Source organism: Peromyscus leucopus, chromosome 23, assembly GCF_004664715.2.
Source record: "Peromyscus leucopus breed LL Stock chromosome 23, UCI_PerLeu_2.1, whole genome shotgun sequence".
Lineage (NCBI taxonomy): Eukaryota > Metazoa > Chordata > Mammalia > Rodentia > Cricetidae > Peromyscus > Peromyscus leucopus.
In genome coordinates this window covers 9,121,767-9,149,289 of record NC_051082.1, presented here as the reverse complement: position 1 = coordinate 9,149,289, position 27,523 = coordinate 9,121,767, and the positions used below count along the sequence as shown (strand labels likewise).

General features: G+C 53.5%; 1 protein-coding gene across 3 annotated transcripts in view; it reads right to left on the bottom strand.

Annotated features, from left to right (window-relative positions):
- Window positions 1–221: 221 nt before the first annotated feature.
- Window positions 222–27,523, bottom strand: part of Fbxo21 (F-box protein 21) — a 36,871-nt gene continuing 9,569 nt past the window's right edge. For 2 of the 3 annotated variants that reach the window (XM_028878811.2, XM_037198647.1), the window contains exons 4-12: window positions 27,255–27,376; window positions 24,500–24,646; window positions 24,131–24,267; window positions 22,456–22,592; window positions 18,595–18,774; window positions 16,916–17,048; window positions 11,902–12,113; window positions 9,097–9,254; window positions 222–2,448 (exon numbers count right to left, since the gene is read on the bottom strand). In XM_028878811.2, the coding sequence (XP_028734644.1) occupies window positions 2,261–2,448; window positions 9,097–9,254; window positions 11,902–12,113; window positions 16,916–17,048; window positions 18,595–18,774; window positions 22,456–22,592; window positions 24,131–24,267; window positions 24,500–24,646; window positions 27,255–27,376 (1,414 nt within the window). In that variant the 3' untranslated portion in view covers window positions 222–2,260. The remainder of the gene's footprint in view (window positions 2,449–9,096; window positions 9,255–11,901; window positions 12,114–16,915; window positions 17,049–18,594; window positions 18,775–22,455; window positions 22,593–24,130; window positions 24,268–24,499; window positions 24,647–27,254; window positions 27,377–27,523) is intronic. The other variant, XM_028878813.2, reaches the window with a different exon arrangement.

Below are 27,523 nucleotides of genomic sequence, written 5' to 3'. Positions count from 1 at the left end.
CCCTCCTGAATTTGCAGTTCTCAGTTCATAGACAAAAGGGGCCCTCCTCTGACAACCAGACACCCGGAGCCTTTGCAGGGTCCAGAAAGTCCGCCTCAGTACGACACTTGTCAATCGTTAAAGAAACACTAGGGTCCGCTAGCTTCTCCCCCTATTTTGTTCCGGAGAGAGACCCTGCTTTCTCTTCTCTCGCTACTGAATGAAAGTGGGCAGGTCACTGGTGTGGTTTCTCTCGGTAAGTTCGTTTATTAATTGTACAAAAGAAACCAAAAAAATAAAACAAAACAAAAAAACCCCTTGGCATTCATTTGAAGAGAAGTTGCTATAACCAAATATTTAGTATTTTAACATTGTGAAAGTTCTACTTGTTATAACAGGGCTTTTGAAAATGGAGAAAACTTTTGGAAAAATTTTTAAAAAGAAACTTATGATTTATTAGAGTACAGGATCCAAAACACATTTTTAGAAAAATATAAAGTGCCCAAATACCAACTTACACGGGTGATACAGGCTCCCTCAGCCAAACGAAGCCTTCGTGGAGAGACACGTTTAAAAACAGTCTAGGTACATATTTACAGTCAGGTCAGGGAGGGAAACCATCTCTCAGCCTCAATGTTTCTCTATGGAAAAAGGAGATCAAAGCAGAAGCCCAACAATGGGAACTCCCAGCATGCTCCGCGGCTGCTTAGTTACGGGGATGCAAGAGTGTGAATCTGTGTGGGTTGGTTTTCACCTTGAAATGAGTAGCTGTAAGATCCTCCAGCCTCAGGCAGATGCTAAGTGGTCCGTCCAACTGCCAAATACGAGTTCAAACCCGCCTCTGAGTTCTGACTGGTGAGACACGGACGCTGGGCGAGAGCCGTATCAGCTGCAAGAGCCTCCGGCTTCCTGTCCCTCCCGAGACTACCCAATGGTCTCCCTCCTGTCATCCCGGGGCTGGTGAAGGGCAATCAAGGAGGGGGCAGTCATCTAGTGTTGTGAGAATACACATGCAGAAGGCAGGCAGGCGGGGCAGGCAGGCAGCTCCCTAAAGCCTCCTCACTAGAGCAATGGCATTTTAACGCAGGGCAGAGGTGCCGTCAGCCCGATGGGTAACTACCTACAAGGCAGCTTGTCTGAGAACCTGGTGGCCCCTGCTAGGATCTGCTACAGAGCATCAGGTGAAGGCAGGGTGACCCGAGGCTAGACCTCATCCTGGACAGTGTCCTGGAGCCTTCAGACTGGCAGCTTGAAGCCCAGAGCATGCACTCCTCTTCCCAAAAGCCCTATACTCTCAGGATGGAGGGTCTGGATGTAACTCTAAGGGGTGACAGGGGTGTGAGACCTGTTTATCCCGGTTACGCTTCTCTAGTTCATTTTCCTGATCAGAACACAAACCATTCTCTTGGTCTTTGGGGACCAGGAGCTACAAGTTTTAAGAGCAATTTTCATCCGGTCTGCAGGCCTCACTAGGGAAATGGACCTATGACCAACTTAAGACCCACTCCTGGCACTGGGGCAGATTCCTAAATTAAACAAGTAGTCATATTAACGGAGCAGCTGTTGAATGTGGAGAACGGCACTGGGAAAGGCCATTGCTGTGCATTTGCTCAGAGAGCCAACGGAGTCAGACGGAAGCTCACAATGGGTGGAAATGTGCACAGACCCCAGTGGGAGACAAGGGAGATGGTGCCGTTCCTTCTCCCAATTAAATTAAAAGGGGGAAAGGGAACACTTAAAATCTGTGTTTCATGTATTAACAAAAAATAAAAAATAAAAATAAAATAAAAAAGGCTCCGAGTCCCATCTCCATGCCTTCATGTGAACACAACCACACTCAAGGCAGAGGGGCAGGCGGTCCTGCCTCGGGTGCCCAAGTTCTAGAGAGCAGGAAATGTGGAGCCCGTCTGTCCAGCTGGAGAAACGCTGACACAGTGTGAATGGAGACAGGATGGGAAGAGGGTGAAAGAACAGAGTGTGGACGGTGAGACCTCATGAAGACAGAATGTCACACACTGTCACCACGGGACAAGCAGACAAGCCATGCCACTGGACACGGTGCCTTTCAACTGATTCACTAGTGTAGCGGAGAGCAACGCTGTCTCTGTGGCCGGAGGAGCACACGCCATCTAAAGTGGGAGGCAGCCAAGGCTGCTGGTGAAGTGGCTGTCCTGTGCTGACTCCAGGGGCCGGCACGTGTCCTTCAGGAATCCTGGTCCCCCAGAAGGCAGCGGCGGCAGCAGCAGCGGCAGCAGCAGCAAAGGTGCGACCTCCCCTGAGTCTACTCGGCTGGGTCCTCCTTCGCACTGTAAATGTTCTGCACCGTCTCGTACACGAACTCCAGGTCCTCAGGATACCGGATCTCCAGCTCTGCGTTTGGGATGTAGTGCGTGCCTGTGAACTCTGAGAAGTAGCGCCCCACGTCCGGGTGTGAGATTTCCTGAGGCTCCACGTTGTATTCCAGGTTTTCTGTTGGCAAAGAGGCACCGGACACTGCGGTTAGCGTTCCACTTCCTGCAGCGGCTCTCTGCAGAAACCCTCCAGCCACTCCTTCCACAGAAGCTTTTGGAACAGAGCAAAAGTTACCACAGAGAAGTGTTGGTATTAGAGGGACCCAAGAGGAAAAGGTGGAGGTGGCCCCAGTTGGGAGGGGGGAACACACGTTCCCTTCCCTGTGGCCCTGCTCAGAAGACCTCTTCCTAGTCTGAGTGGGTGGGACACATGGCTCCAAGATCCCAGTGGTGCCTCCGGGGTGGGTACTCACTGCACAGGACAGACATCCTCAGCCGTACATCAGCCAGTGGCAGGGTCAGAACCCACCCTACCACTTGGTTGGAAGTCTCCACCCTGTTCTAGCTGTCCTTAGAGAGAAGCCGCTGCCACAGCCACCCTTGTCCACCAGAGCTTCTCCGCTCGGGGCTCACACTGCCTGGGTGAGCTGTGGCTACAGCCGCACTCACATCCTGCTCGGCCCCCAGGAGAGCCTGGCTGCCTTCTCCTGATCTCGGCCTTGCCACAGGAGAGAGGGACAGAACCCAGACATCTACAGCGGAGGAACAGATCCTCCAGGTGTCTCACACAGAAGACGGTGGTGCAGAAAGTCCTACTGCGGGGAAGGTCCCCCGAGAGAGGAGGCCAGGGCACAGACACAGACAGCTCTGCTCCAGAATTCCTTTAAGCAGGGCCTGGCAAGGCTTGCCACAGCAGCACACAGGGTGGCCCCAGGCCCCCAGAGGCCCCCCTAGAGCAGGCTGTCCCTGTGCTAGTCTGTGAGAGGCGGACAGTGTGGCCAACTACCCCTGTGTTTCCCTTTAAGGGTCTGGGGAAAATGTGGATGTACTGCTTTGGGGCCACATCTTCAGAATAGGTTAGGGACGTGTCCCCATGAGAAGTAAAACTGGTAGGAAGTCACCAGCACACTAAGACACTTAGTGTGGACACAGGGGTCTGACCAGGAGGGAGGGCACTGGGTCAGGGAAAGTGTGCCCCTGAGAAGATACCGGGAGACCTGGCAATTCTAGACCGCAGATCTGTTTTAAATCTGGAGCTTACTTTGGCCAGCCCTGTGGTGGCCTCACAGCATGGCCCTGCTCTGGTCCTGCCCCACAGGGAGAGACCTGCCTGCGGGCTCTGGGCAGGTCAGACCCAGAAAGTGTAGAGCTGAGGGGAACGTGTATGTGCATGGAGGAGCTGGGCTGTCTACACACCAGCAAGGCTGGCCTGCCCGCAATCGGCTGATGCAGCCAATTTCAGTCCCTTCACATTTTACACTGTTCAAGGGCTGTAACTGGGACAGATTGACACATATACAAGTCAAATAAACCCCCCAGGGGCTGTTTCACAATGGCACTGCCTGTGCTGCCCAGCACCAGCACCTGCCCGGGGGGCTCTAGCCATGTTTTCCTGCGGCCCAGACCATACCAGGCCAGCTGCTGAGGCCTCAGGCCCCACAGAAAACACCAGAGAGCACAGTCTTGGACCTTCAAGAAAGGAAGACTCATGCTCTCAAGGAGCATGCCGTACTGCAGGCAGGAGGGAGGAAGTAAAGCCAATTCAATTCTAGTGGGCATCTGACCCCCGCTTTGAGGCGAGTTTGTCTAGTGTAGTGGGGTTCCACTGGAAGCTACAAACCCCCAGAAGGATGTGTGGCCAAGTCTGCAGGCATTTCTGGTGGTCAGAGTTGGGAGCTGCTTTGGCTTGCAATGGCGGAGGAGTTCAGGGGTTCTGCTGAGCACCCCAGAGTACAGGCCCCACTACAGGCAATTATTGTCCACTGCCCATCTGCTCGGGGGAGATGCCCTGCTCCACAGGACCTCCCGTCCCTGAGCAGCCCTGCCACAGCTGCCCTCTCTCTAGGTGCTCAGCAGTGGCCCGTGCAGGGAGCTCTTGGCCTCTGCGTGCCTGGAGGAGGGGTACACAGCTCTGGAGACAACACAGCCAGGTTCTGAATACGGCTTCTAACGAGAGGTTGCTCTGGGAGGCCCAGGCAAGAACAGTACAAACTGGGAGCTAACAGCACAAGCTCCAGGCTCCCTGGGGCCACCTCCAGCTGGACTGCTGCCCTAGCTTGTTGGCCCTCCCTCAGGCCTGCTGTGGAGCAAAAGAAGAGAACATAAGACAGTCTGCTCTGGAGTTCTGGGGACCGAACTCGGGGTCTTGTGCATGCCAGGCAAGCACACTACACTCAAGCTGCACCCCCAGCCACATGGTAGGTTTACTTTGAGATTAGGCTGCCCAGGCTGGCTTCAAACTAATGCTCCTCCTCCTGCCTCCCAAGAGCAGGGACCATAGCTGTGCACCCCAGACACAGAGACCGAACAACCTGTGCAGAAGAGAGAGAGAAGAAGCTGGTCCTGTGCATCTGGAGGGAACATGTCACCTGACATGCCTGTAAAATAATGTACTCGAAGAACCCCAAACATTGCAGTTTTCAGAGAAATATGTTTGCTTATTTAACCTCAAATCTGTAGCATCCTTCAACTCCATGGACATACACTCGGAAACCCCACCTGGAGTCCTCTAGAGGCACCTGGCCCAGGGCCTCCCTCTTGGGGGGACACCAGCGGAGTGTGTCCCTTTACCCTTGGTTTGTCCTGCATACCCTGGAGTTTGGTACTCATTTCTGTTGCTATCTATATCCAATGCACACTAAGCATTTATCTGTATCGGGTTTACCTGCTACTCAGCAGTAAACTAGAGACACACACTGCTCCACTGTCTCAACAGGGACCACAAACCTCCTGGTACTTAGTGTGGATGTGTCTCTAGTCAAGGGGCCATGGGGTGGACCACCAGGCAGAAGAGTGTATGTCTGAGGGTTTTACTTCTTTTTTTTTTTTTTTTTTTTTTTGGTTTTTCAAGACAGAGTTTCTCTGTGTAGCTTTGTGCCTTTCCTGGGACTCACTTGGTAGCCCAGGCTGGCCTCGAACTCACAGAGATCCGCCTGGCTCTGCCTCCCGAGTGCTGGGATTAAAGGCGTGCGCCACCAACGCCCGGCTAGGGTTTTACTTCTTAAATGACAATGCCAGGCCACTAAACGGCTCAGTGGGTAAAGGCACTTGTCACCAACCCGAAGACCTCAATTTGGTACCTGGGACCCCCGTGGTGGAGAGAACTGACTCCCACAAGCTGGCCTCTCATCTCTCCATGCACACCACAGTCCAAGTCCATGTTACAAAATTGAATCTAAACAAGTGAAAGCCAAATGGCCCCCTCAAGTGACCAAACATCACTTTATACCCCCACCCTCACCACGGGGACCTCACCCCAGGACCACATGTACCAGCAGGAGCAGACTGGGGTGGGGACAGCAGTGTGGGTGTGACACAAGTTAAGGACGGAGAAGCGCCACCCAACCGGGGCTCCTGGGTCCAATGCTGCACCAAGCGCCATCTGGTATCAGACAAACACCCGACCTTCTGATAGGGCTGAGAGGAGCTTTCCCGGCACACACACCTCCCACAGCACACAGGAGCCGGGAAGTAAGGGACAGGAGCCGTGAAGAGGTGCAGTGCTCCCCCCAGTGGGCGCAGGGAGCCATACACAAGACTCAGGAACTCGAGACACTGCAGAGTGCCACCCAAGGGCTCTGGCAGCCACTCTTCAGTGCCCTGTGGAGGGCTGAGGGCTGGAGCGGCGGCGTCACTAATGGCCTCTACTCAGGGAACTAGAATCACTACAATTAGACCAAAAGAAGTAAGACAAATAGTACAAAAAAAAAACCCCAAACAAACAAACAAACAAACAAAAACAACCCAGAAACCTTTGAAGGGAAACTGAAGAAAGTAATTTAAAAAGGTAGCTTGTTGGCCGCTCAGACAGCCCAGCAGGTAAGAGCACCTGCTCCAGAGGACCCAAGTCTGGTTCCAGCACTCACTTGGGGTGGCTCACGACCACCCATTACTCCAGTCCCAGAGGATCCAACGCCTGTCTTCTGCAGGCACTACACTCACACTGCACACACCCACACATACACATACACACACATATACACGTCATTAAAAGCACAATAAAGTCTTTTTTAAAAAGTAGCTCCTCAGACCTTTGAGATGATGGCTCAGTGGGTCAAAGCATGTGCTGTGCAAACCCGAGGACCCAAGATGATCCCTGGAACCCGCATCAAGGGGGGAGAGAACCAACTCCATAATGTCTCTGACCTCCAACATGTGCCTTGGAACACATATACCCCTGCTTATGGCACACACATGCAGTAACAATAAATTTTCCAGAACAATTAAAAATCTAGCTCGTCCAGGCCTCCATCCTGCAGCTAACTATGGGCTGTGAGCATCGAACTGTCCCTGTGATCATAACACACTGGAATAAGAATCCAGACTCTGGTAGGGAGCCGGAGGGGGGAAGGTGGAGGTTGGAGGGTAAGGGGAGGAGGGGCATCAGGGAAAAGCATCTCCAAGTCACTGGACAGGAGCAGGGGCAGCAGACACTCCCAAGCTGCAATGCTCCTGTGTCAGCCGTGGACAAGTGCTGGACAAGCTGCAGTGTCATGGTCTCTGGGGAGCAACATGGACAGGACACAGCACGACCATGGCCTTCCTGCTAACTGCAGAAGCTGAGTTCCCTCTGCCTGAACTCAGCATCACCGGGGGTGGGATGACATGGAAGCACAGGCCCTACGAGCAGCCTGGTGGGGCAGTGACACCCAAGTAGTCAGGCCTCAGACATCACTGTTCGTCCACAGGTAGAGCAGGTCAAGAGACAAGGAGCCGAGCTCAACCTCAGACAACCCCAAAGCAACCAAGTCTGGAAGCTTCCAACAATCAAAGCCCTGGCGCAGGAGCACAGGGTGGATGGGCAGTGAGAAGTCCTTCTCAAGCGAGGCTTTGCAAAGGGGGCAAACCACAGCACAGCCATCTGCTGGAGCTGGTGGAGCTGGAAAGGCCAGCCTGTGGTGACACCTGGGCGATGAGAACGCTGAGGAAACACGAGCTATCAGCCACAGGGTTTGGTGTGCTGCCACAGCCCTGGTGCACCACGAGGCAGGATCCTGCAATGCCCCTTCCAACACTGGCAAGAGCCTGTGTCTTTATTCACTGATGAAACAGATAGACGTGGAACCCACTGTCGGTAAACGGGGCACCATGTGCAGTGCGTCTGCAGGCGCAGGCACGTGGAGCAGCAGTTCAGGGAAAAGAACGAGACACCCCAAGATCACAGAGCAGAGAGCCCAGGCTGGAAATCCAACACACACAAACAGTTCGTTCACAAGGTCACCAGAGACACCAGCTGGCCCAGGAAGGTGAGGGAAAGCGTATGTGTGGCTGTGAAGGAGGAGTTCCGAGTGACCTTGCACCCCACAGCCATCACACAGCAGCCCCCAGGAGATGCCATGGTCCTGTGGCCAACAGAAGGGCCTTCGGAAACCAGCAAAAGCTAACTTGATCACAGCCACTCCCACGGTCCATCACTGGGTCACTGGGTCACTGGGCCACAGACATCGCCTTCTTCTTTTGGTTGTTCACCACTGTGACTGCAAACTACTATCCACGGGTTTGCGCACGTGCAGTGAGGTACACTGAGGCTTCAGCAGAACTGTTCAGAAACTGAAGCTGAGTGCTCTGTTTACAAACTCACCGAGCAAAGCAACTCAATGAACTGTTTCTAGACACCCCAGTACCGATTTAAAGATGTCCACACTCACTCTGTAGAGTGGACAACTGCTGCACCCGGTACCAGCAGAGCCTGGAGTCATGGCTCAGGACAGAAAGCTTTCCTCAACTGTCATGTAGCAAAGCCCCAGGCCATTTTTAAATCATGGTGACTTTTAGAAATGGAGTTTCGATTTTCACTGGCCTCAGCTTCAAATGTTGAAGACTGCCCTGTGGGAGCCTCCAGAACACCCAGGGAATATTTAGCCCCTTTACCTCACCCAGGAACCCAAGGAGGTAAGGTGCCTGCAGCCATACTGTACGGGTCCTCCTGGCCTCGGATGGCTCACAATCACTCATGTGCCACTATTCCTGCCTTCTGAAGCCCCGACACTCCAGCCCTCAGTACTTGATCACTGTGTGGGCAGAGCAGGCCTGATGGTTCAGGTCATGGCCCATCACCAAGCTCTGGGCTTCACGTCCTCGTGGGCAAGATAAAGTGGAGGTGGCCTGCACAAGGTCCAAGCTCTGCATGTATGAATTGCCCAGCCTGGGTCCCAGACAGACTTAGCACCCATGAGGGCACACTATTTATCACATCAGTATCCACATTCCCTCTTATTAATAAAACCAGTGTGCTGGTCAGGTGTATGAAAGTTAAAAGGGACACAGAAAGGCTCACATTGCACTCTTTGCTCTGACTCTTCAGCTCAGGACTTCCCTGGGCTGGTGTGTCAAGTTGGCTATGACCACAAAAGCCTACCAAAGGTCGCCAAACACACAGGGATTGTGCAGAGAACTGCAGTTTCCACCTGTAGCCACATGAGGGCGATTCAGGCCAGCGCTGCTGGAAGTCAGGCCTGGGAGACAGGAATCAGGAGTCTGGCTAGTGAGGACAGTGAGCAGGGCTAGAACAAGGACCCCATGTTGGTGTGCCTGTGTGTGACTAGCTGTGAGCTCTGCCCACAGCATGGTCAGTCAGGGGCGGGTGCAGGTCAAGCAAAGACCTTACCTTGGGCTGCGTATCTGCAGGAGCCATCCTCCACCAGCACATTGTAGAAGGGCTGATGGTGGCCATGAGGCAGACTGTGCACGTTCATGTTGCGGATCCATTCATGCCCCATCATGCAGGTGGGGTCCCAGCCATAGATCACACAGTTGTAGCCGTACCTGGGGAGCACAGGGAGACCACAGATGAGCTCCTGGGGAGCCTCGGAGCTGTGGGGGAGTCAGGAGAGCCTGGCCGGGGTTCTTCCATGCCCTTTGTTCATTACCTGCTTTTATCCCATGTGGAGTCACTTGTCAGAACACCCTGTCCCTCTTTACAAACCTTCCTCTCACCATCAACAAAGCACTTTATCTGGAAAATAACCTTGTTTGTTTGTTTGTTTCTAGACAGGTTTTCACTACGTAGTCCTGGCTGTCCTGGAATTATGTAGCCCAGGCTGGCCTCAACTCACAGAGATCAGCTTGCTCCGCCTCCCATGTGCTGGGATTAAAGGCTTGTGCTCCTACCATGCCTGGTTTAAGAAAAACTTTGGAGCAGAGCAAGAGACTACCTCTGGTAAGATGAGGTTAAATCAGAGTAAGTAAGGGAGCCCTCCTTCTCTTTACAGAGGCCAAACTGAATGGCTAGGGGGAAAGTGCAACATCAGCTTCATTAGTCCAGAACTGAGGAGCAGGAGGAGGAGGAGCAGGAGGAGGAGCAGGAGGAGGAGGAGAGGAGCAGGAGCAGGAGGAGGAGGAAAGGAGCAGGAGCAGGAGGAGGAGGAAAGGAGCAGGAGCAGGAGGAGGAGGAGAGGAACAGGAGGAGGAGGAGGAGGAAGAGGAGCAGGAGGAGGAGCAGGAGGAGGAGGAGAGGAGCAGGAGGAGGAGGGGGAGGAGAGGAGCAGGAGGAGGAGCAGGAGGAGGAGGAGAGGAGCAGGAGGAGGAGCAGGAGGAGGAGGAGAGGAGCAGGAGGAGGAGGGGAAGGAGGAGAGGAGCAGGAGGAGGAGGAGGAGCAGGAGGAGGAGGAGGAGGAGAGGAGCAGGAGCAGGAGGAGGAGGAGGAGGAGGAGAGGAGCAGGAGGAGGAGCAGGAGCAGGAGGAGGAGGAGGAGGAGAGGAGCAGGAGCAGGAGGAGGAGGAGGAGGAGAGGAGCAGGAGCAGGAGGAGGAGGAGGAGGAGGAGAGGAGCAGGAGCAGGAGGAGGAGAGGAGCAGGAGCAGGAGGAGGAGGAGGAGAGGAGCAGGAGCAGGAGGAGGAGAGGAGCAGGAGCAGGAGCAGGAGGAGGAGGAGGAGGAGCAGGAGCAGGAGGAGGAGGAGAGGAGCAGGAGCAGGAGGAGGAGGAGGAGGAGGAGGAGGAGGAGGAGAGGAGCAGGAGCAGGAGGAGGAGGAGAGGAGCAGGAGCAGGAGGAGGAGGAGAGGAGCAGGAGCAGGAGGAGGAGGAGGAGGAGAGGAGCAGGAGCAGGAGGAGGAGGAGAGGAGCAGGAGCAGGAGGAGGAGCAGGAGGAGGAGGAGGAGGAGAGGAGCAGGAGCAGGAGGAGGAGCAGGAGCAGGAGGAGAGGAGCAGGAGGAGGAGGAGGAGAGGAGCAGGAGCAGGAGCAGGAGGAAGAGCCTCGTGTGCCGTTCTCTCCACTCTTCCAAGTTTGGAAAGTTCCCAAAGAGAGTTAAGAAGAAAGAATTCACTGAGAGGAAATCACAGCCCCTCACAGGGGAGGGTTTGCTGGTTATCCTCACAGAGACAATGGAGGGGTGAGGAGCAGCCACATGTCAGCAAGGAACACTGTGCAGCCTGACGGAACTGCCTGTCAGTGAGGGAGTCCTGAAGATGGAAAGGAGGCAGGCTGATCTTCTCATATCTTAGCTAGAACATATTAGTACTAGAGCTACAATCTTCACGACAGGACAGCTACTGGAGCAATCTCGGAAATTTGCCATTGACCTATGATCTGGACATTTCTGGACATTCAGCATGTCTTTCTCGTTTGATGTTCTTCTTGTTGGTTGTAGTTCCATTTCTGTTTATGTGATTACCCTTTTTCTTGGACAATACTTGATAATCATTCTTATTGTATATAGTTTGCATTAAGTTTAGAACCTTCTTATTTAGACAAAAAGGGGAAATGTAGTGGTATTTGCTCCGCCCATGACCTTGGGACATAGGGCCCAAAGGAGGCGGTACTTCCTGCCTTTGTACCTGACCTCTGAAAAGGAAAGTGAGAAGAGTCACTTGCCCTTCTCCCTGCTGCCTGCTTCCTGGTCTGACTGAACTGCCAGGTGGATTCGCTCCCAGTCAGAACAGAGAATGACTTCAGCTGTCTACTCCGTTCTGCATTCGTGAGTCTATTTCCTCAATTTATATCTTAACAGATCCCTACTACCCACTAAACAGACTCACGTGGACTGATCTTAACACAGTGCCACCTGCTGCTGGGTTTTCCAGCATGTCAAGGGCATGCTGTGGGGTAGTAACTCACAGCTCCTAGGGTGCCTGTGGGATAAGAACCTGCACCAGCACTCTGGAGTTAATCCTGCCTGGTGAACAGCCATGTGCAGAACTATAGCTCAGGAAAGCCCTGCTAACCCAGATCAGAGATAGCAGGGGACAGAGAAGGGACAGCAGGAGGAGGAGGAGGAGCTGGGGCCGCAGCTCATGACCCCAGTGCCCCAGACAAGCTCTAGGAGCAGTCAGAGTCCACGAAAGACATTACAGCTCCCAGTAGGAAGCAGGGTGCAGACGGGCCCCGCTGTGCTGCCTGTGGTGGGCACTCGGTGAAAGGGCCTGCAGTCCCAGGGTGGGCCTCTGCGGGCAGCCCCGGAGGCCGGAGCAGGCACTCACCTCTTGTGCTTCATCACGAGCCCGATGGAGTAGCAGACATCTCTGTGCTTCTCCTCGGAGCGCAGCTTCACCTCCACGCCCACCTCCTCCTTCTTGCGCTCAATGTGTTCTAGTGTGTGCTGCACTAGGTAGCCCACCGCCCCGTGCTGCCCGGGGTCAAGGGTCTGGATGTGCTGGAGGATGTCAAGCACCTTCAAGACAAGACAGAAAGACTAGGAGATAATATTTTCGCCAGGCCTTTTCTTTTCCGCAGCGTGGGATTGACACCTACCCATGAAGCCTGACAAAGGCCGGCGACGGCACACCATTGTGGACCAGGAGTTGTAATGGGCCAAACATTTCTTGGTTAGCATAGGAGCCGAGGAAGCCAACTTGTCTTTATTTTTAAAGTACAGAAACCATTCTATCCTGTCATTCTTGCTTTAAGAAGGGAAAGTCCTCAAGACCCCTTAACCAAGAAAAAACATACTTGGAGAACTGTCTTGGTGCCGGGCGAGTAGCTCCAATTCAGACGTCACTCGAGGGAGGAGCTAGGCCTCTGGATGGCAGCAATTCATCAGTCACCTCTGCAGAGCTGAGGCTGGCAGCAGGAGCAGGGCTGACCCTGCACGGTCTGTCTGCTGCTCACAGTGCCTCCACTCAAGGGTCAGGCTTCAAGCAAAGTGTGTGTATGCACATCAACATGCTCAAACCCACACAGCCCTGTGATGCTTGAGAACAGCACACATCAGTCCTGGTTTACTGAGTCCTGCCGGAGTTGGAGTTCCTTACTAGGACAGGTGACCTCAACTCTAGGCCCAGATCCATCAACCAGCTGCTTCTCTGCTGAGCTACTCCCTGTCACACTGACAGCCAGACGTCTCAGCAATTATTCTGAAGCTCAACCTCACCTTCCTGAGCAATAAATACAGTAGGAACACACGAGATATCAACAGGCTCCTGATAATTCTCGGTGATGAACTGGAGGTGTCTATTAGGCATGGTAGTGCACAGCCACTACTGATTTCCAAGAAAGGAATTTGGCTCAGTGAGTTTAAATGCTGGTCCGAGGTGAGAGGCTTACAAAGATGTGGCCCTGGGTATGACCCTCAGCCCACAGTCTCAACCGCCACTGTGCCAGGGAAATACAACAGAATCATCCTAATTACTGTGATGCAACTTAACGTAAGAACAACAGGCAGAGTGCCAGCACCCCAAACACCCCGAAGCTTGCTTCAACAGAGATCCACAGGAGCCAGTCCCCGTTCACACCCCAGCTCCAGGAGGGGCTCTCAAAGTGGGGATGCTCATGACATCTGTCCTTTGTAGCTGAGAGCATCCAACAGTGAGCCTCTGTGGACTCGGCCAGAAACAATGGCCGTCCTTGTGTGTCCTGGCCAGTGAGCCACTGTGCACACAGCTAGACACGGACTCTTCAGGGCACAAAGGTGGTCCACATTCAGACTGTAAGGCAGGAAGTTTTGACTCCTTGCATGGATGTGTGAGGCTGAGGGTGAGGGGACATATGACTTGGACCTGGTGTGTTTACAAGACAATGCTGACAGTGGGCATCATGTTCCCAGCAAAGCTCGAGGCCTTGGTTGGACATAGTGATTTACATCCATAATCCCAGCACTGGGAACCAGGAGCCCAAGTTCAAGGCCAGTGCAGACTACATACTGTAACCCTGACTCATAAACAAAAACAAGCCGCTATCCACCCAAACAAAAACAAAAACAAAACCCAGGGCTCAGGGAGAGAGCTGGGAGGAGCCCCGCTGCTCAGGGACACTCCCTTCCACCCACCACTCCTCTGGCTACACAGCAGCACACAGGCTGTGGCCCGGCTCCCACAGAAGACGACAGTCCCACTTCTCTAAGTCCACTGACAGGCAGCTCCAAGGCCACCAGTCCACCGGCCTGTGTGCACGAGTCCTGCCTGCCCACTAAGTCTCCCTCTGAGCTCTGGGCTCCCCTTGCTTATCTGTTAGACTGTCTGCTGGCTGCAGTTGGGAGGGCAGGAGCCCCTGACACAGGCCAGAACACTGCTTGCCATGGGTGGTCCCAGGCCAGTTCTATACAGCCTGCCATGGCACTTCCTCCCAGCCCCAACAGCCTAAGCCTTAAACACCCTCTTCCGGAGTGGAATGCCAGCCCCACGCTGGAAAGTCTGTAGGTTCTGGGAGTCCCCCTCACTCATGTCCCAGGGAACTATGGTCCCCCAACCATCCCCGAACATGCCACGGCCAGTGCTGTGAGCACAGAGAATGGCTAGTGGGGAGCACACTGTATGTACCGTCAGTGTAAGGAGGGTGGGGTGCCAATGCAGCTGAGGGGTCAGCAGAGGGGCAGGCAGTATGTGCATGGCGGACACAGCAGGACTGCATTAGAGCACGGGGTGGGTGGGGACATCACGACATACAGATGTGGGACATGGAAGGTCAGGCAGGTGGGACAGAACCATGGAGACTTGTGAGCCACACTGCAGGGTAAGAAAAGCATCCCCAAGGCAGCAGAGAGCCACTCAGGGACCACTATCTTGGTAAGACCCTGACTGCCGTGGACACGACAAGGAGGCAGACAGGCCATGTCTTCCCGTCCCCTGCCCAGGTGTAAAGGCATTGAAAGAAGCCCCTGGGACGGCACACAGGGTAGAGGAACCTAAGAGCATCCTGGTGTGAACCTCGACGGCGGGAGACCCAAGATGGGAGAACAAAAGGAGCCTGGGAGCCAGTGGCCATGAGGCAGAAGGGGCATCAAAGTAGGAGAAAGGGCAAGGCCACTTCTTCTCCTTCTCCTGGCCTTGCCACAGTGACAGAAGGGCCGCTGGCAGATCAGGGCCTGGGGAGGGCTGGGAGTGAGAGCGTGCATGTTTTGGGGTGTACAGGAGCAAAGGTAGGTGGCGGGCATCAGCATACAGTGGCCACGTGTGAGGTAAGCATGCAGGGAGTAGAGGGGATGGTGGCCAAGGCAAGGCCAATGGGGCCGGTCAGAACGGCTCAGGCTTTCATGCAGGGAAGGGAGGAGGGTGCTTCCTGCACTGCACAGAAGGCGGGCGGTCACAGTCCCCGAGGCTCTGGCAGCAGCACTAAGTGCAGCCGGCTTCTCCTCAGCCACTGTGACTCTCAGGGTGACACCTGCGGTGGCCTCAGTGCACTGAGAGGTAACTTCTTGACGTTTAGCACGGGAAACCGGCAAGAACCCAAGATTCCACAGGACAGCTGAGAGGACAGAGCAAAAGCTGTGACTTCCACAAACATGACCTCCTGACTCCACTCTCCCACCCACAGCCACAGTGACCAAGAGGACTGGGCTCTGCAGCTCTCCCGACTTCACCAGACAGAGAGGGAGAAGGGAGCCAGCCTGTAGGCTTCCTGCTCAGGGACAGATCATCTTAACAAACAAGGCCCATGGCCCACAGGCTGATGTCACCTCCTCTCATTAAATGCACACCCCTCCCTCCCCCAGGCCTCTGGCACGCTGCCTTCCTCAGGTAACCCACCCTCGAGCTCCTCCAGAAGCCCTCCTCTGGAGAGCAGCCTTGTCTACTGACATGGGCCCCTAAGCACCTATCTCACGCTCTTGGGGTCACCATGAACTGAGGGGAGGGGTCCAGATGTTCCACACGGCAGCACATGCAAAAGAGAAAGGGAAGGTGACAGGGCGCTGCTGGGCAGTGGGCGTGTCCCCAGTGGGCGTGTCCCCAGTGGGACTGCCAGCCAGCTGCAGACTTGGAAGGCAGCACTGAGAATTTCAACCACAAAGGCCCGTGACTGGACCTGCCACTCAACTGGGACAACTCAGCGAAGGGACCTTTACTCTCTCTCCTGGATGATCCTGAAATCCCTCAACAAACAGAACTGGCTGAACAAAGTCAAAGGACTAAACCCTGGGCTCCTGAGTGGGTGATGGTTCCCAGGGTGCACTCCTCCAGAGCACATGTCTGTTGGGCCGTGGAAGACATCTTAAGGACTCGGGGCTGCCCATGTCTGCACCCCACTATGTATCTTTAAAGCCATGAACTGATGGCCAAGTATAGTCACTTCATGAGAGAATTTACTTTTTTTTTTTTTTTTTGGTTTTTTGAGACAGGGTTTCTCTGTGTAGCTTTGCGCCTGTCCTGGAGCTCACTTGGTAGCCCAGGCTGGCCTCGAACTCACAGAGATCCACCTGGCTCTGCCTCCCGAGTGCTGGGATTAAAGGTGTGCGCCACCACCGCCCGGCCTGAGAATTTACTTTTTATTCTGAAAGTGTGGATGTGTTTGTGGGGGGGTGGGTGCATGAGGACAGAAGAGGGCACTGGATCCCCTGGAGCTGGAGTTACAGGTCATTGAGAGTGCCAAGTGCACGCCAGGAACTGAACCTCAAGTCTTCTACAAGAGCAGTCAGTGCTCCTAACAGCCGAGCCATCTCTCCAGCCCCCAAGCAGTAGCTTTCTGTGGAGACTGCCCATCTCGGGAAACATCCACAGAGGCTCAGAACCACACCCTCTGCAGGCCTTCTAGACAAACAGCATGGACTGGGGCCTCTCCCCAGCCCAAGGGCGGGATGGGAATGGGCTATGACTCCTGCACACTCACTCACACAAAACTGCACACAGTGGGCCCAAAGTCAGCTCTGTGCTCCACAGGTGACTCCTCATAGCACTCACTGCCAGATGCGGGGATTACAGCATGGGCACCCCCAGAAATGGACAGTAAGAAGCCTCAGCCGGTCTCAGCTGGATCTTCTCATGTCCTACAGCTGCAGCAAAGCCAGCACAGAGCACTTGTCGTGCCTCTCCTTGCAGAGTCAGGTGACTTTGGGAAGGCACCATGGGGCGGCAGTGGGCAAGAGGCAGGACAGGGGTTTTGTGTCCAGAGCTCAGAGGTCATTCCTGGTGACAGAACCAATGCTTCTTAGAAGAGAGAAAAACATTTCTTTAGTGGGTCAGGACTGCGGGACGGAGCAGATCTGAACTTACTCCTTCAACAGCCTTGGTCCAGCTACAGCTTTCCTCTCTAAGGCAAGGCCGAGCAGCAAAGTAAGATAATTACCTTCTCTGGCCAGATACCCAGATGGAAGTAGAGTCTGGCCTGGAGGAGCAGGAGCTGCACCTGGTCCGGGTACATCGCCAGGTACAGGTCCAAGGAGTCTCTGAGGAGCTGGTAGGACTGGTCAATGCCTTCCCTGGGGGAGAATAAATCACCTGACTCAGTGTGGGCTTCCCAACACATGTCTAAAAACAACTGTTTCAAATTCCCAAGGCTTGCTGACTCCCAGACTCCCTGCTCAACACTGCAAGCTCTTAGCAAAATCCACAGTGAACATAAAAGTCTTACACCACATTAAAATCTGTGCTCACTAGGCAGTCCCTCAGCAGCACACACAGATCCAGAACCCTGAAGAGCAGAACAGAGGCTGGGAGGGGGCAGAGCTACCCTGGGTGACACGTGCAGAGCTCACACCAATAGGAGTGAACCCTGGTTCTACTTGTCAGTTTGGGGTCAGCACTTGTAATAAGTGTCTGCTCTGTGTTAGCTAGGGCTTAGGGAGCAGACAAGCTGCATACACATGTGGACAGGAGGTTATAGCCCCCTGCAGTCTGCTCACCTGTGAGGTTATAGCCCCCACCCCCCGCAGTCTGTTCACCTGTGAGGTTATAACCCCCCCTGCAGTCTGCTCACCTGTGAGGTTATAGCCCCCACCCCTGCAGTCTGCTCACCTGTGAGGTTATAGCCCCCCCCTGCAGTCTGCTCACCTGTGAGGTTATAGCCCCCCCCCCGCAGTCTGCTCACCTGTGAGGTTATAGCCCCCACCCTGCAGTCTGCTCACCTGTGAGGTTATAGCCCCCCCCCTGCAGTCTGCTCACCTGTGAGGTTATAGCCCCCACCCCCCGCAGTCTGCTCACCCGTGAGGTTATAGCCCCCACCCTGCAGTCTGCTCACCTGTGAGGTTATAGCCCCCCCCTGCAGTCTGCTCACCTGTGAGGTTATAGCCCCCCCCGCCCCCCCTGCAGTCTGCTCACCTGTGAGGTTATAGCCCCCCCCTGCAGTCTGCTCACCTGTGAGGTTATAGCCCCCCCCCGCCCCCCTGCAGTCTGCTCACCTGTGAGGTTATAGCCCCCCACCCTGCAGTCTGCTCACCCGTGAGGTTATAGCCCCCACCCTGCAGTCTGCTCACCTGTGAGGTTATAGCCCCCCCCCTGCAGTCTGCTCACCTGTGAGGTTATAGCCCCCCCCCCCCCCCCCTGCAGTCTGCTCACCTGTGAGGTTATAGCCCCCCACCCTGCAGTCTGCTCACCTGTGCCACCAACTGACAATTGTTCTAAAAAGAATCTATTAACAACAAATTCTGCTAGGTGAATCCTATTGGGCATCAGGAAACTGACTGCAACACACATCCTACAGCCATTTCCCAGGACAGGTTTCCTTGAACTAGGGAGCAAAGTCAACCCTAGACTCTGTTCTCTTACAGGAGGGTGTAAGGTCAGAGGTCACAGCACCTGGACAGGAAGACATGACCTCTGCCATTCTGACACTGACTTCCAAAGAATGCATTCAGTGTTTGAGCAGAGTTAAGCCCACCACAAACACCAGAGGGTGAGGCTACGAACAAGTGCATGGCTGATGTCCCAGAAGCAGTCATCACAGGGCAGCTCATTAAACAGGCTTCTTGTGTTTGCACAGAACTTAGAAGGCCCACACTGCGGGAGCAGAGGAAGCCAGGCCCTCACCTCTTGCCCAGGCTCAGCAGGTTGCCCACCATCCGCTGCAGTACCTTCTTCACATTCACCACGCCGTATAGCGCTGCCGTCACGTGCTGGCCAATCAAGTACTCACACTCCTTCACCGTCAGCTGCTTGCCCTTCCCAAAAGCATCTATGTAGATGTAGTCGAAGATGTCCAGGGTTGCCCTGCCCAAAGACAGCCAACGAGTCAGAATTACAACCTGGAGGAGGAGGAGGCCACGGCAGAGGCGGAGGTCACAGCACCACTTTACCATCGTCACCAGTACCATCGAGGCCTTGGCCGTGGTGACCACACCGCCCTGCTCTCGAGAAGCACCAGGGCAAGGGAGATGGCTCAGTGGATCAAAGCGCTTGCTGTCGGCCTGACCAGCTGAGGCTGCTCCCTGGGCTCCACATGGTGGAAGCAGAGAACTGACTACCAAGCTGCCTTGACTCTACACATACGCTGTGCATGCGTACACACAATGCTAACCAACAAACAAGTAAGCGGCAGCAGGGAAGCCGCCCGACAGCAGACAGAGTCCTACAGCCCTGAGCCAGTTTAAAGAACACGGACAGAAAGACATGGGCACGAGGATCAAGATGGATGCTAACCACAGAGTGGCAGACTGCTGCCTGTCTGGGATCCAGGGCCTACAAGGACCTAAGAAAACGTATGGAGCCCAGACCAGGACTTGGCCCTCCTCTGTGCCCACACAACCCCAGGCTGGCACCTTGGGGGCAATGCCCCTGGGCCTGCTCACATGCCCACAGCACTGCCAACTGTGACTCTGAGGGCTCATGGAGTAGTGGGTGGCTAAGCGTTGGGGACAGCAGCGCTTCTTCTGAGCAGTCTTGATCCTGTGCCCACTGCAATCACACAACATTTTCCTCTTTGGCTGCTAACTATCTCAGTCGGATTTCTTTCCTGAGTTGCGTTCATAGCCCACTTTTGGCAAAGACTTGAGACTTACATAAATGTTCTAAAAGAGCACAGAACTTGTTGGCGTCTGCTATGAGGCTGAATTCCTATGGACAAACACACAGGCCTAACGAACCGAGGTCATCACGATGTAAACCACACAGACAGAATGTTCACGTGCCCAAGTGCCAGAGCTTTTTAAAGACATACCTGGACTAGCTGTGCCCCAAGAATACAGGGTTGAACACGGAAGATCAATTTTGGGACAGGTGAACCTCAGTGATAAAGCACGGTTCAATCTGCAGCACACACACAAATTCAGCCCCCCAAACAAAAACCCACACAGCTACTCCTATACATAAAAAGTGAAAGAACACGGACAACTACTAAAAAATACATGCTTGAAAAAATCTAATGTCTACATAGAAATACAACTTAGCAAAATTAGTCAAGCACAGCAGTGCATGACTTCAATCCCATGGTAGAGGCAGAGGCAGGAGGATCTCTGTGATCTCGGGGCCTGCTTGATCCATATTGCAAATTTCAGGCCAGCTAGTGCTACAGAGTGAGACCATGTCTCCTTATACAAAACAACAAACAAACAAACAAAAACTTCACAAAATTAGAAATTTGGAAGGTAGTTTTGATGACACCAATAAAAGGTGTCACGCCAAACAAGCTAATGCTGAAAACTGAAGCTGAATGCTGAAGCATTCCATGTGGAGGAGAGAAGCATTCCATGTGGAAGAGAGAAGCATTCCGTGTGAAAGAGAGAAGCATTCCGTGTGGAGGAGAGAAGCATTCTGAGTGGAAGGAGATCCCTGGGCTGGAAAGATGGAAAGGTGCTTGCTGCCAAGTTCAAGGCCCCGAGTTTGACCCCTGGGACCCAAATAGTAGAAGGAAAAAAACTGACTCCCCCACAAGTTTTCCTCTAACTTCTGTACGCACACGCGCGTGCGTGCGCACACACACAGTTAAAAGCAACAACAAAAACCCTCAAAAATCATCCCAAGGCAAGGATATTGCTATCTGTTTCTGCTCTGTAGTCAATAGCATACAATAGCATACACTAAGCTAGAAAAAACAAAACAGCGCTGTTCAGACACTGTGACATGTCACCAAAAGCCAGAGCTATGAACCATCCGCAGGGTAGACTCATCCAGCCAGGCACTGAAGGCCAGGCCTGTATACAAGTACCAGCCACAGCTAGAGCCAAAACACTTGGTAGCCCAGGATAGCCCTAACCGAGTCATGTGGAAAGGGTAAACAATTCCTAATAGACGCCCAGAACCACAGTCACAGACAGCAGGAGGCTGCAGGACCTGACATTAGTGCCAGAACCAGCTATGACCAGTCAGAAGCAGTTTCTAGCTGCAATCAATAGCAAAGTAGAACTTCCTGTTTTCTTGTTTGATATAGGGGCTAGACTGTAGTTCAGGCTGGCCACAAACTCCTGCCTCAGCCTCCCTGTGCCCTTCACACAGGCCTAAGGAACCTGATAAACTGACTCTCAATCTGTAAGGAAGACCAAAAGCTAGGAACATCCAAAGCACTTTAAGATCTGGATGGGGGCAGGAGGTCATGAGGGCTCAGAGTACAGCCTGGGCAGCGAGGGTGGAGCCCAGCTGCTAACAAGGGCTGTGTGTGTGCCAGCATCGCTGCTGGTGGCTCAGGCTTCCACAGGTCTCTGTGTTTGTTTCTGCCCCCTGCCTGGGTCCTGGAGTAAAGGGATTGATCCTCCTGCCTCAGCCTCCCAATCAGATAGGACTTCAGGTCCTAACAAATCGTTGCATTGTCTGAGCCTGGTGTGGTGGCTCAGCTCTGTAATACTAGCACTCAGGATGAGAGGCTGAAGCAGGAGGATTCCAAGTTCCAGGACAGCATGGGTAGCATAGTGAGTCACTGTCTCAAAGAATCAACACACTAGAGACAAAATGATCAGATCATGTAGGACCCTCAGTAGATGTCACAGGAGTATCTTAACAGACGCACAAGGAGATAGGTAAGCGTACCAAGGCTGCAAATAAGTTTTCTTATTTTCAAATAATAGGAAGTAGATATACAGATTGCAAACATTAACCTACCAGTCAACTGTGAGGACTATACGTTTGGAAAATAATGACAGTCTATAGTAATGTAAAGAAACTCAAAGTAATGGATGGGGATGAGGGGGCTCCACACCTCATGAAATGTCTGTCTTCTTAAACAGGAGGGGCATGTGGAGTCCAGCTGCACTTCCTTTCTACAGAGCAGGAGAGATTAGAGGGTAAGAGTGTGTGTGTGAATGTGTGAGTGTGTGTGTGTGTGTTGCACACGTACACTGGAGGCTGTCCTTGAACTTTTAAGCCAGCATTTACAGAGAATACTAGCCCCACTTGGCTCTGACGAAGCCAGGTTTTTGAGCCCTGTCTGGCTTCAAAGTTCAGGGACTGCTCATCCCACTGTCCAGGACAGGACAACAGGATGAGTTTTTTTCCCTCGTGTGGAGAAGTGCTTTTCTCCCTGGGGAAGACTCTGCTTAGGAGAAGCAGAGGACTCGACCTGAAACAAGCCAATCCCAGAACACAACTCAGCTCGGCCAGGCTGTAAGCTGCCCAGCCTGGTCCTCCTCTCTCCCAAGCTGGAGCACAAGTGTGGGAGGAGGAGGAGAAGGCTGTTTTATGGCTGAGGAGAAAAGAGAAGAACCTTTGATGGGATGGACCTTCACACTATGGACCCTGACAGCCACAAGACTTTTTTTAAGTTAGGCTTTTGAGATGCTGTAGAGTCACATGCCTGTGTAAGAAACAGAAATACACATAGTGCTTGTCACTCTCCACATAAGGGGGACCCAATATAAGCTCAACGTGACCCCTCAGAAGCAGATGCTTGCTTGGTAATCCCTAGTTTAACACCAGAACCTGGTCGTTCCTCAACACTCATTGAACACAGCACAGATGGCTCACCCTTCTGCGCCTTGGCACCACCTCAGCAGGAAGTGGCTTGGGAAGTTGACGGGCTCCAGCGGGACCCCCAGCTGCCGGGCGATGGTCAGGTAGAGCAGAGACATGCTGATGGGGATTCCTGTTCTGCGGGTCAACACCTGAGGGAGGAAAGTTGCTGAGGCTCAGGAGGGCCAGGGGCTGGCTCAATGCGGTGCCAGCATCCCATGCTAGCTCCAGAGCTACATTTAGATCAGGGACCAAACCCAGCACTCTGGCTTTTTTCTCACAGCCTGCAGAAGACGTTTGCCTCCTTCCCTAGCCCCAAGACAGGGTCTCCTTACAAAGCCAGGCTGGCCTCAAACTTGCCACCCTGCCCCCTCCGCCTGCCAATGCTGGGCTTACAGGTGTGGACTACCCCACACCCAATTTCTTGCTTTTAGCTTGTGTTTTGTTTTTTGCTGGGCTAGGCATGGAAGCTGTAGCCTTGGGTGCACTGGGCAAGCATTCCACCACTCAGCTATTGCCCACACCTGAATTTTCAAATGTTTAAAATATTCTAAGAACAAAACCATTTTGCGACATGAAAATAACAGAAGCCAGGTTCTATGGTCCATGCCTATAGTCCCAGCACCTGGGAGGCTGAGGCAAGATGCCAGAAAGTCCAAGACCAGCCTGGGCTACCGAGTGAGAACCTATCTCAAAATAGGCAAAGAACCGTAACCAGCATGTTCCATGCCCACACAGCTCTGCTGGCACACAGAGTGCACAGCCACCCAAGGCTTCAACTGCCTGTGCCCTTTCACCCAGTAAGACAGTACTGAGCACACAGACCACACAGCCTGCGAACCTGGACTGCCAGGCCTTTTACAGGCAGCCTGCTGGCCTCCTCCTACCAGAAAGCAAGCATGTAAAGTCTGTGATAGGACAACAGAAACCATGTTACAGAGAACAGGACAGACAAGGAAATGCACATCAAAGGTTTGTGGCTGATGTGGCTCGGCCATAGGCTTCCAGGCCAACGGAGGCAGGTCTGTGCAGTTCAACACTCATAATCATAGACTGAGCAAACTAAGCCACAGAAATGCCCATCTCTATTCACAGGGCTTCCTTACAACAGCCATCCTGGAAGCTGGAGAGATAGCTCAGTGGTTAAGAGCACTGGCTGTTCTTCCAAAGGTCCTGAGTTCAATTCCTAGCACCCACATGGTGGCTCACAACCATCTGTAATGAGATCTGATGTCCTCTTCTAAACACACATAAAATTTAAATTAAAAAGAAAAGCATCCTGTAGCAGATCTACCCCACCATGCTATCACATGATAGGAGAAAATGGGCTTTACTGAGATACGGAAAGACGACAGCATTTGTCAGCAAGAAATGAACAGCCCATTGGAGATGTGACTGCACACACACAGTCACCCTTGTCTGTCTAGAGGGGAGTCAGGTCCGAGCACCCTGGAACATCAAGGGTACAGGGAGATCCAGTAGGTACAGGCACAGAACCTACACACCCACCCTTTCTCAGCTTTAAGTCACACACTCCCCAGCACTGTTCAACTACCCTGCATGTGCACACGTGCAGGTTTGTGCACACCTGCAGGTTTAGGCAGTGAACGGTGCCTACACAGGAGCACACAGAGGGTGCTGCAGGAGGAGGAGGGAGCTGCATGGTTCCTCTTGCTGCAGCCACATGTACCTGGTGCATGTAGAGGTTCAAGGCGTTGTAGTAGTCCATGCGGTTCCCTTTGAACTTCAGCTGGTCGTACAAGACATAGTTGATGGCGTCCAGCACTTGGCTCTGGAGCTCTATCTCCATTATCATGGGGGACTCGCCTGCAGCACAAAGAACTCCTCTGGGTCACAAGCATGAGCAAGTACACCCCAAACACTCACACCCCAAACACAAGCAAGGCACACCCTGAACACGCAGTGACTGGCAAGGGCCTGCATGACAGTCAAGTGCTGCCAGCCTGGGAAAGGAGACAGGGTGGCGTTAGTGCTTTACATCATTCAGGCAACCACCCCAGGACCTCTGCAGCCTGGCTCATCTACAGCATTTCCACACCTGCCCTGAAGGTCAGGCTGGGGTGGCGGCTGTTGATACCACGGAGGGTTTTGCACACAAGTTCCACGATGCTATGGATCTGGGCCTGGATGTCTCTGAGGCTGATGTCGGAGAGAGGGTTGCAGTACTGGTCGATGTAGACGGCACCTGTGGGTGAGAAGTGTGGAGTCAGCTTGCTTTCCACCTGACTGGTAGTAGCGTGTTACTGAACTAGCACCTGGGGCTGTGACTTCTCACACCACACACCACAACAGCTCCCACCCTGGATGCCAGGAAAAGCCCTACCACAGGGAGGGAGATCAGATAACTTCACCACAAAGCACTTCATACACCATTTAAGAAAACAAAACAAACCATTTTTGGGGGAGGTCATGATTCAGTAAGCAGGACACGTGTCCCCACATCCTATTATGAAGACTGCCAAATGCCCACAAGGAAGCCCTCAGGCCACTTCTCTCCTACACTCACTCCTGTGAGCCAAAAACCCAACCACTGGCAAGCGATTCCTCTTAACAACTAAGCCAAGGGTAGGAATGACAGACAGAGACCATTCCAGCCAATCACAGCTCTCATGGGTAAAGACTCACTGACCGAGAGACAACACACGCTCATAAGAGAAGGAGCCTTGATGACCCCACCGAGCAGGGCCAGTTTCATCACTGGCCTCAGTCCCAGCTGACCTCATACCATGCCTAAACCATCACTTGGTGGCAGAACATGCTTACTTAAAAGCCTCCCAGTCACCTTTTAAATTCAAGAGACCTCAGGCTAGCCCAGGACCTTGCTGCTCCTACCAACACTCCAAAAGCTGAAGGTGGTTCAGGGCATCGGGAGACCCAGCCTAGACTACAGCGATTGTGCTGTAAGCCACCTGCTCAGGCTTCTTCAGTGGCTGCAGTCTAGTCAGGGTTGAGGCTCTGGAGCCAGGACCCCCACCAGCTCCCCCCGGCTTCTACTGCCTACCTAGTGACCTGGGTGGACTGTGGAAACTGAAGCTTTGTGCTTGAAAAATGTGAAGTATTTATTTCTCAAATATAACCTACAGAAAACAAAGACTGTTTCACTATTCTGAACTGGTGTGATGGCGCACACCTTTAATCCCAGCACTCAGGAGGGAGAGGCAGGAGGATCTCTGTGGTCAGTCTGGTCAACACAGCCAGCCAGGGCTACATAGTGAGATTGCTTCAAACAAAAGAGAACAAACACCTCGAGAGAGCTGAACTCCCAGCTCTAAGTGCAGAAGCAGACAAGAGGATGGCTGTGACTTTCTTTTCATCTGACTACAGTTTCCACCTCCTGTCAGTCAACATCAGACCTTCAACCATCAGCATGTATCTCCACTAGGCACTGTGGGCTGTGGCAATCTCTACTCAAGGCCTGGAACGTAACAAACCTACTTCCAAGGGCCGGGCATATCTAGCACTCAGAAGACAAGCTGACAGCTAGGCTGTGCTCTGCATTTAAAAAAGAAAAAACCAAACAAAAAGCCAGGAAATGCACTGAACACACTGGACACTGAGGGGAGGCAGTCCCTGTGACAGCCAGGGCAGCTGCCGCTGCGGAGGCCAGTGAGCTCTGCAGGGCTCAGCTGAGACTCACACAAGTGAGCCCTGCGCTGAAGGGCACAGGGGACCACAGGAAGTGAAGCTGGCATCTCTAGGCACCGGTCAGGAGAGGCCTGATGCAGAGCGGAACCCTGCAGAGCAATTCGGAAAGGTGTGAAGTCAGGGAGGGAGGTCCAGACCACAGAGGGCCTGGGATGCAAGCAGCCATCCAGGAACACGAGGCAGTGCTGCAGAGACGGGGACTAAGTGGGTCAGGTACAGGGCTGACTGCAGGACGACAGCAGGCAGTGATGCCCAGGGAAAGCCAGGACTCCTCAGACAGGCTGCCGAGAGCCTGGAGAACTGTAATGGACAGGATGTGACCTAGAACACCAGCAAGGGGGGACGTCACCCCATCTGGTGGCCCCCAGGAGCAAGGAGGATCCATAAGCACACACTTCACAACCACAGCACGGGAGGCTTCTCTCTAAGAATTAAGACAGTGGTTAAAAAACCAAGTCACATTTTTTACTATTCCCCTAAGAACCCAGTACCTCCTAGCAGAGCCCAGTCACCTCTCCCCTCCCCCCATTTGGGCCACGCCTCCGGCCACAGGCCACACTGCCTATCCTCACTAACCCCCAGCTGCTACAGAGGACACAGGTAAATAGGGGCAAGCAGACCTCCGAAGTAACGGTTTTGAGCAGCAGCAAGAACTGGTTTCACTAGACAAAGGTCACTCACTCTGCAGGCCCACATGTGCTGTGTGTTGAGGTCAGAGGTCAACCTCAGCATCGTCCTTGGGGGCTGTCCATCTGGTTTTTGCCAAGCTCACTGACCAGAGAACCACAAGAATCCTCTGTCTCCACCTCCCCAGCGCTGAGGTCACAAGCATGCCCATCAAGTCTGGCTTTCTACACGAGTTCTGGGGACGGAATCCATTCCTCACGAACTGTGTGGCAAGCCTTTCCTGACTGAGTGTCCAGCTCTCAACTGTCACTGACCAGTGACGACTCTTAAGACACATGGTCACCTGAGCTGATGTGGAGAGGCCACCGGACTCTGCTGGAAGTCTGAGTGCTGTCTGCTGTGTAATCCTAGCGCCCTCTGACATGCTCTCCTTCCCCTCGTCCTGGAGGGGCAGCTGTCACAGGATCTGACAGGCTGCTCAGCCGCTCAAGAGCCCTGTCCGCAGGCACGAAAACACCCACCTTCCAGATAGGACTCGTAATCGTCAGGCTGCTGCAGGAAAGCCTTGAGGTTGTTCAGGATTTTCTGCTGCCGCAGGTAGTACAGAATTTTCTTTGCGTAGTATTTCCAGGTCAGAGCTTTCCTGGGAAGCAACCAAACAAGCCACTAAGAACTTCAGTAGCCCAGCTTCCCCATCACTTCACACACTCCTCGTTACCAACACAAACACAGCTGGCACACATCTGCACCGCTGTCTGCGCAGGGCTCTGCACCCTGACGAGACGGTCCA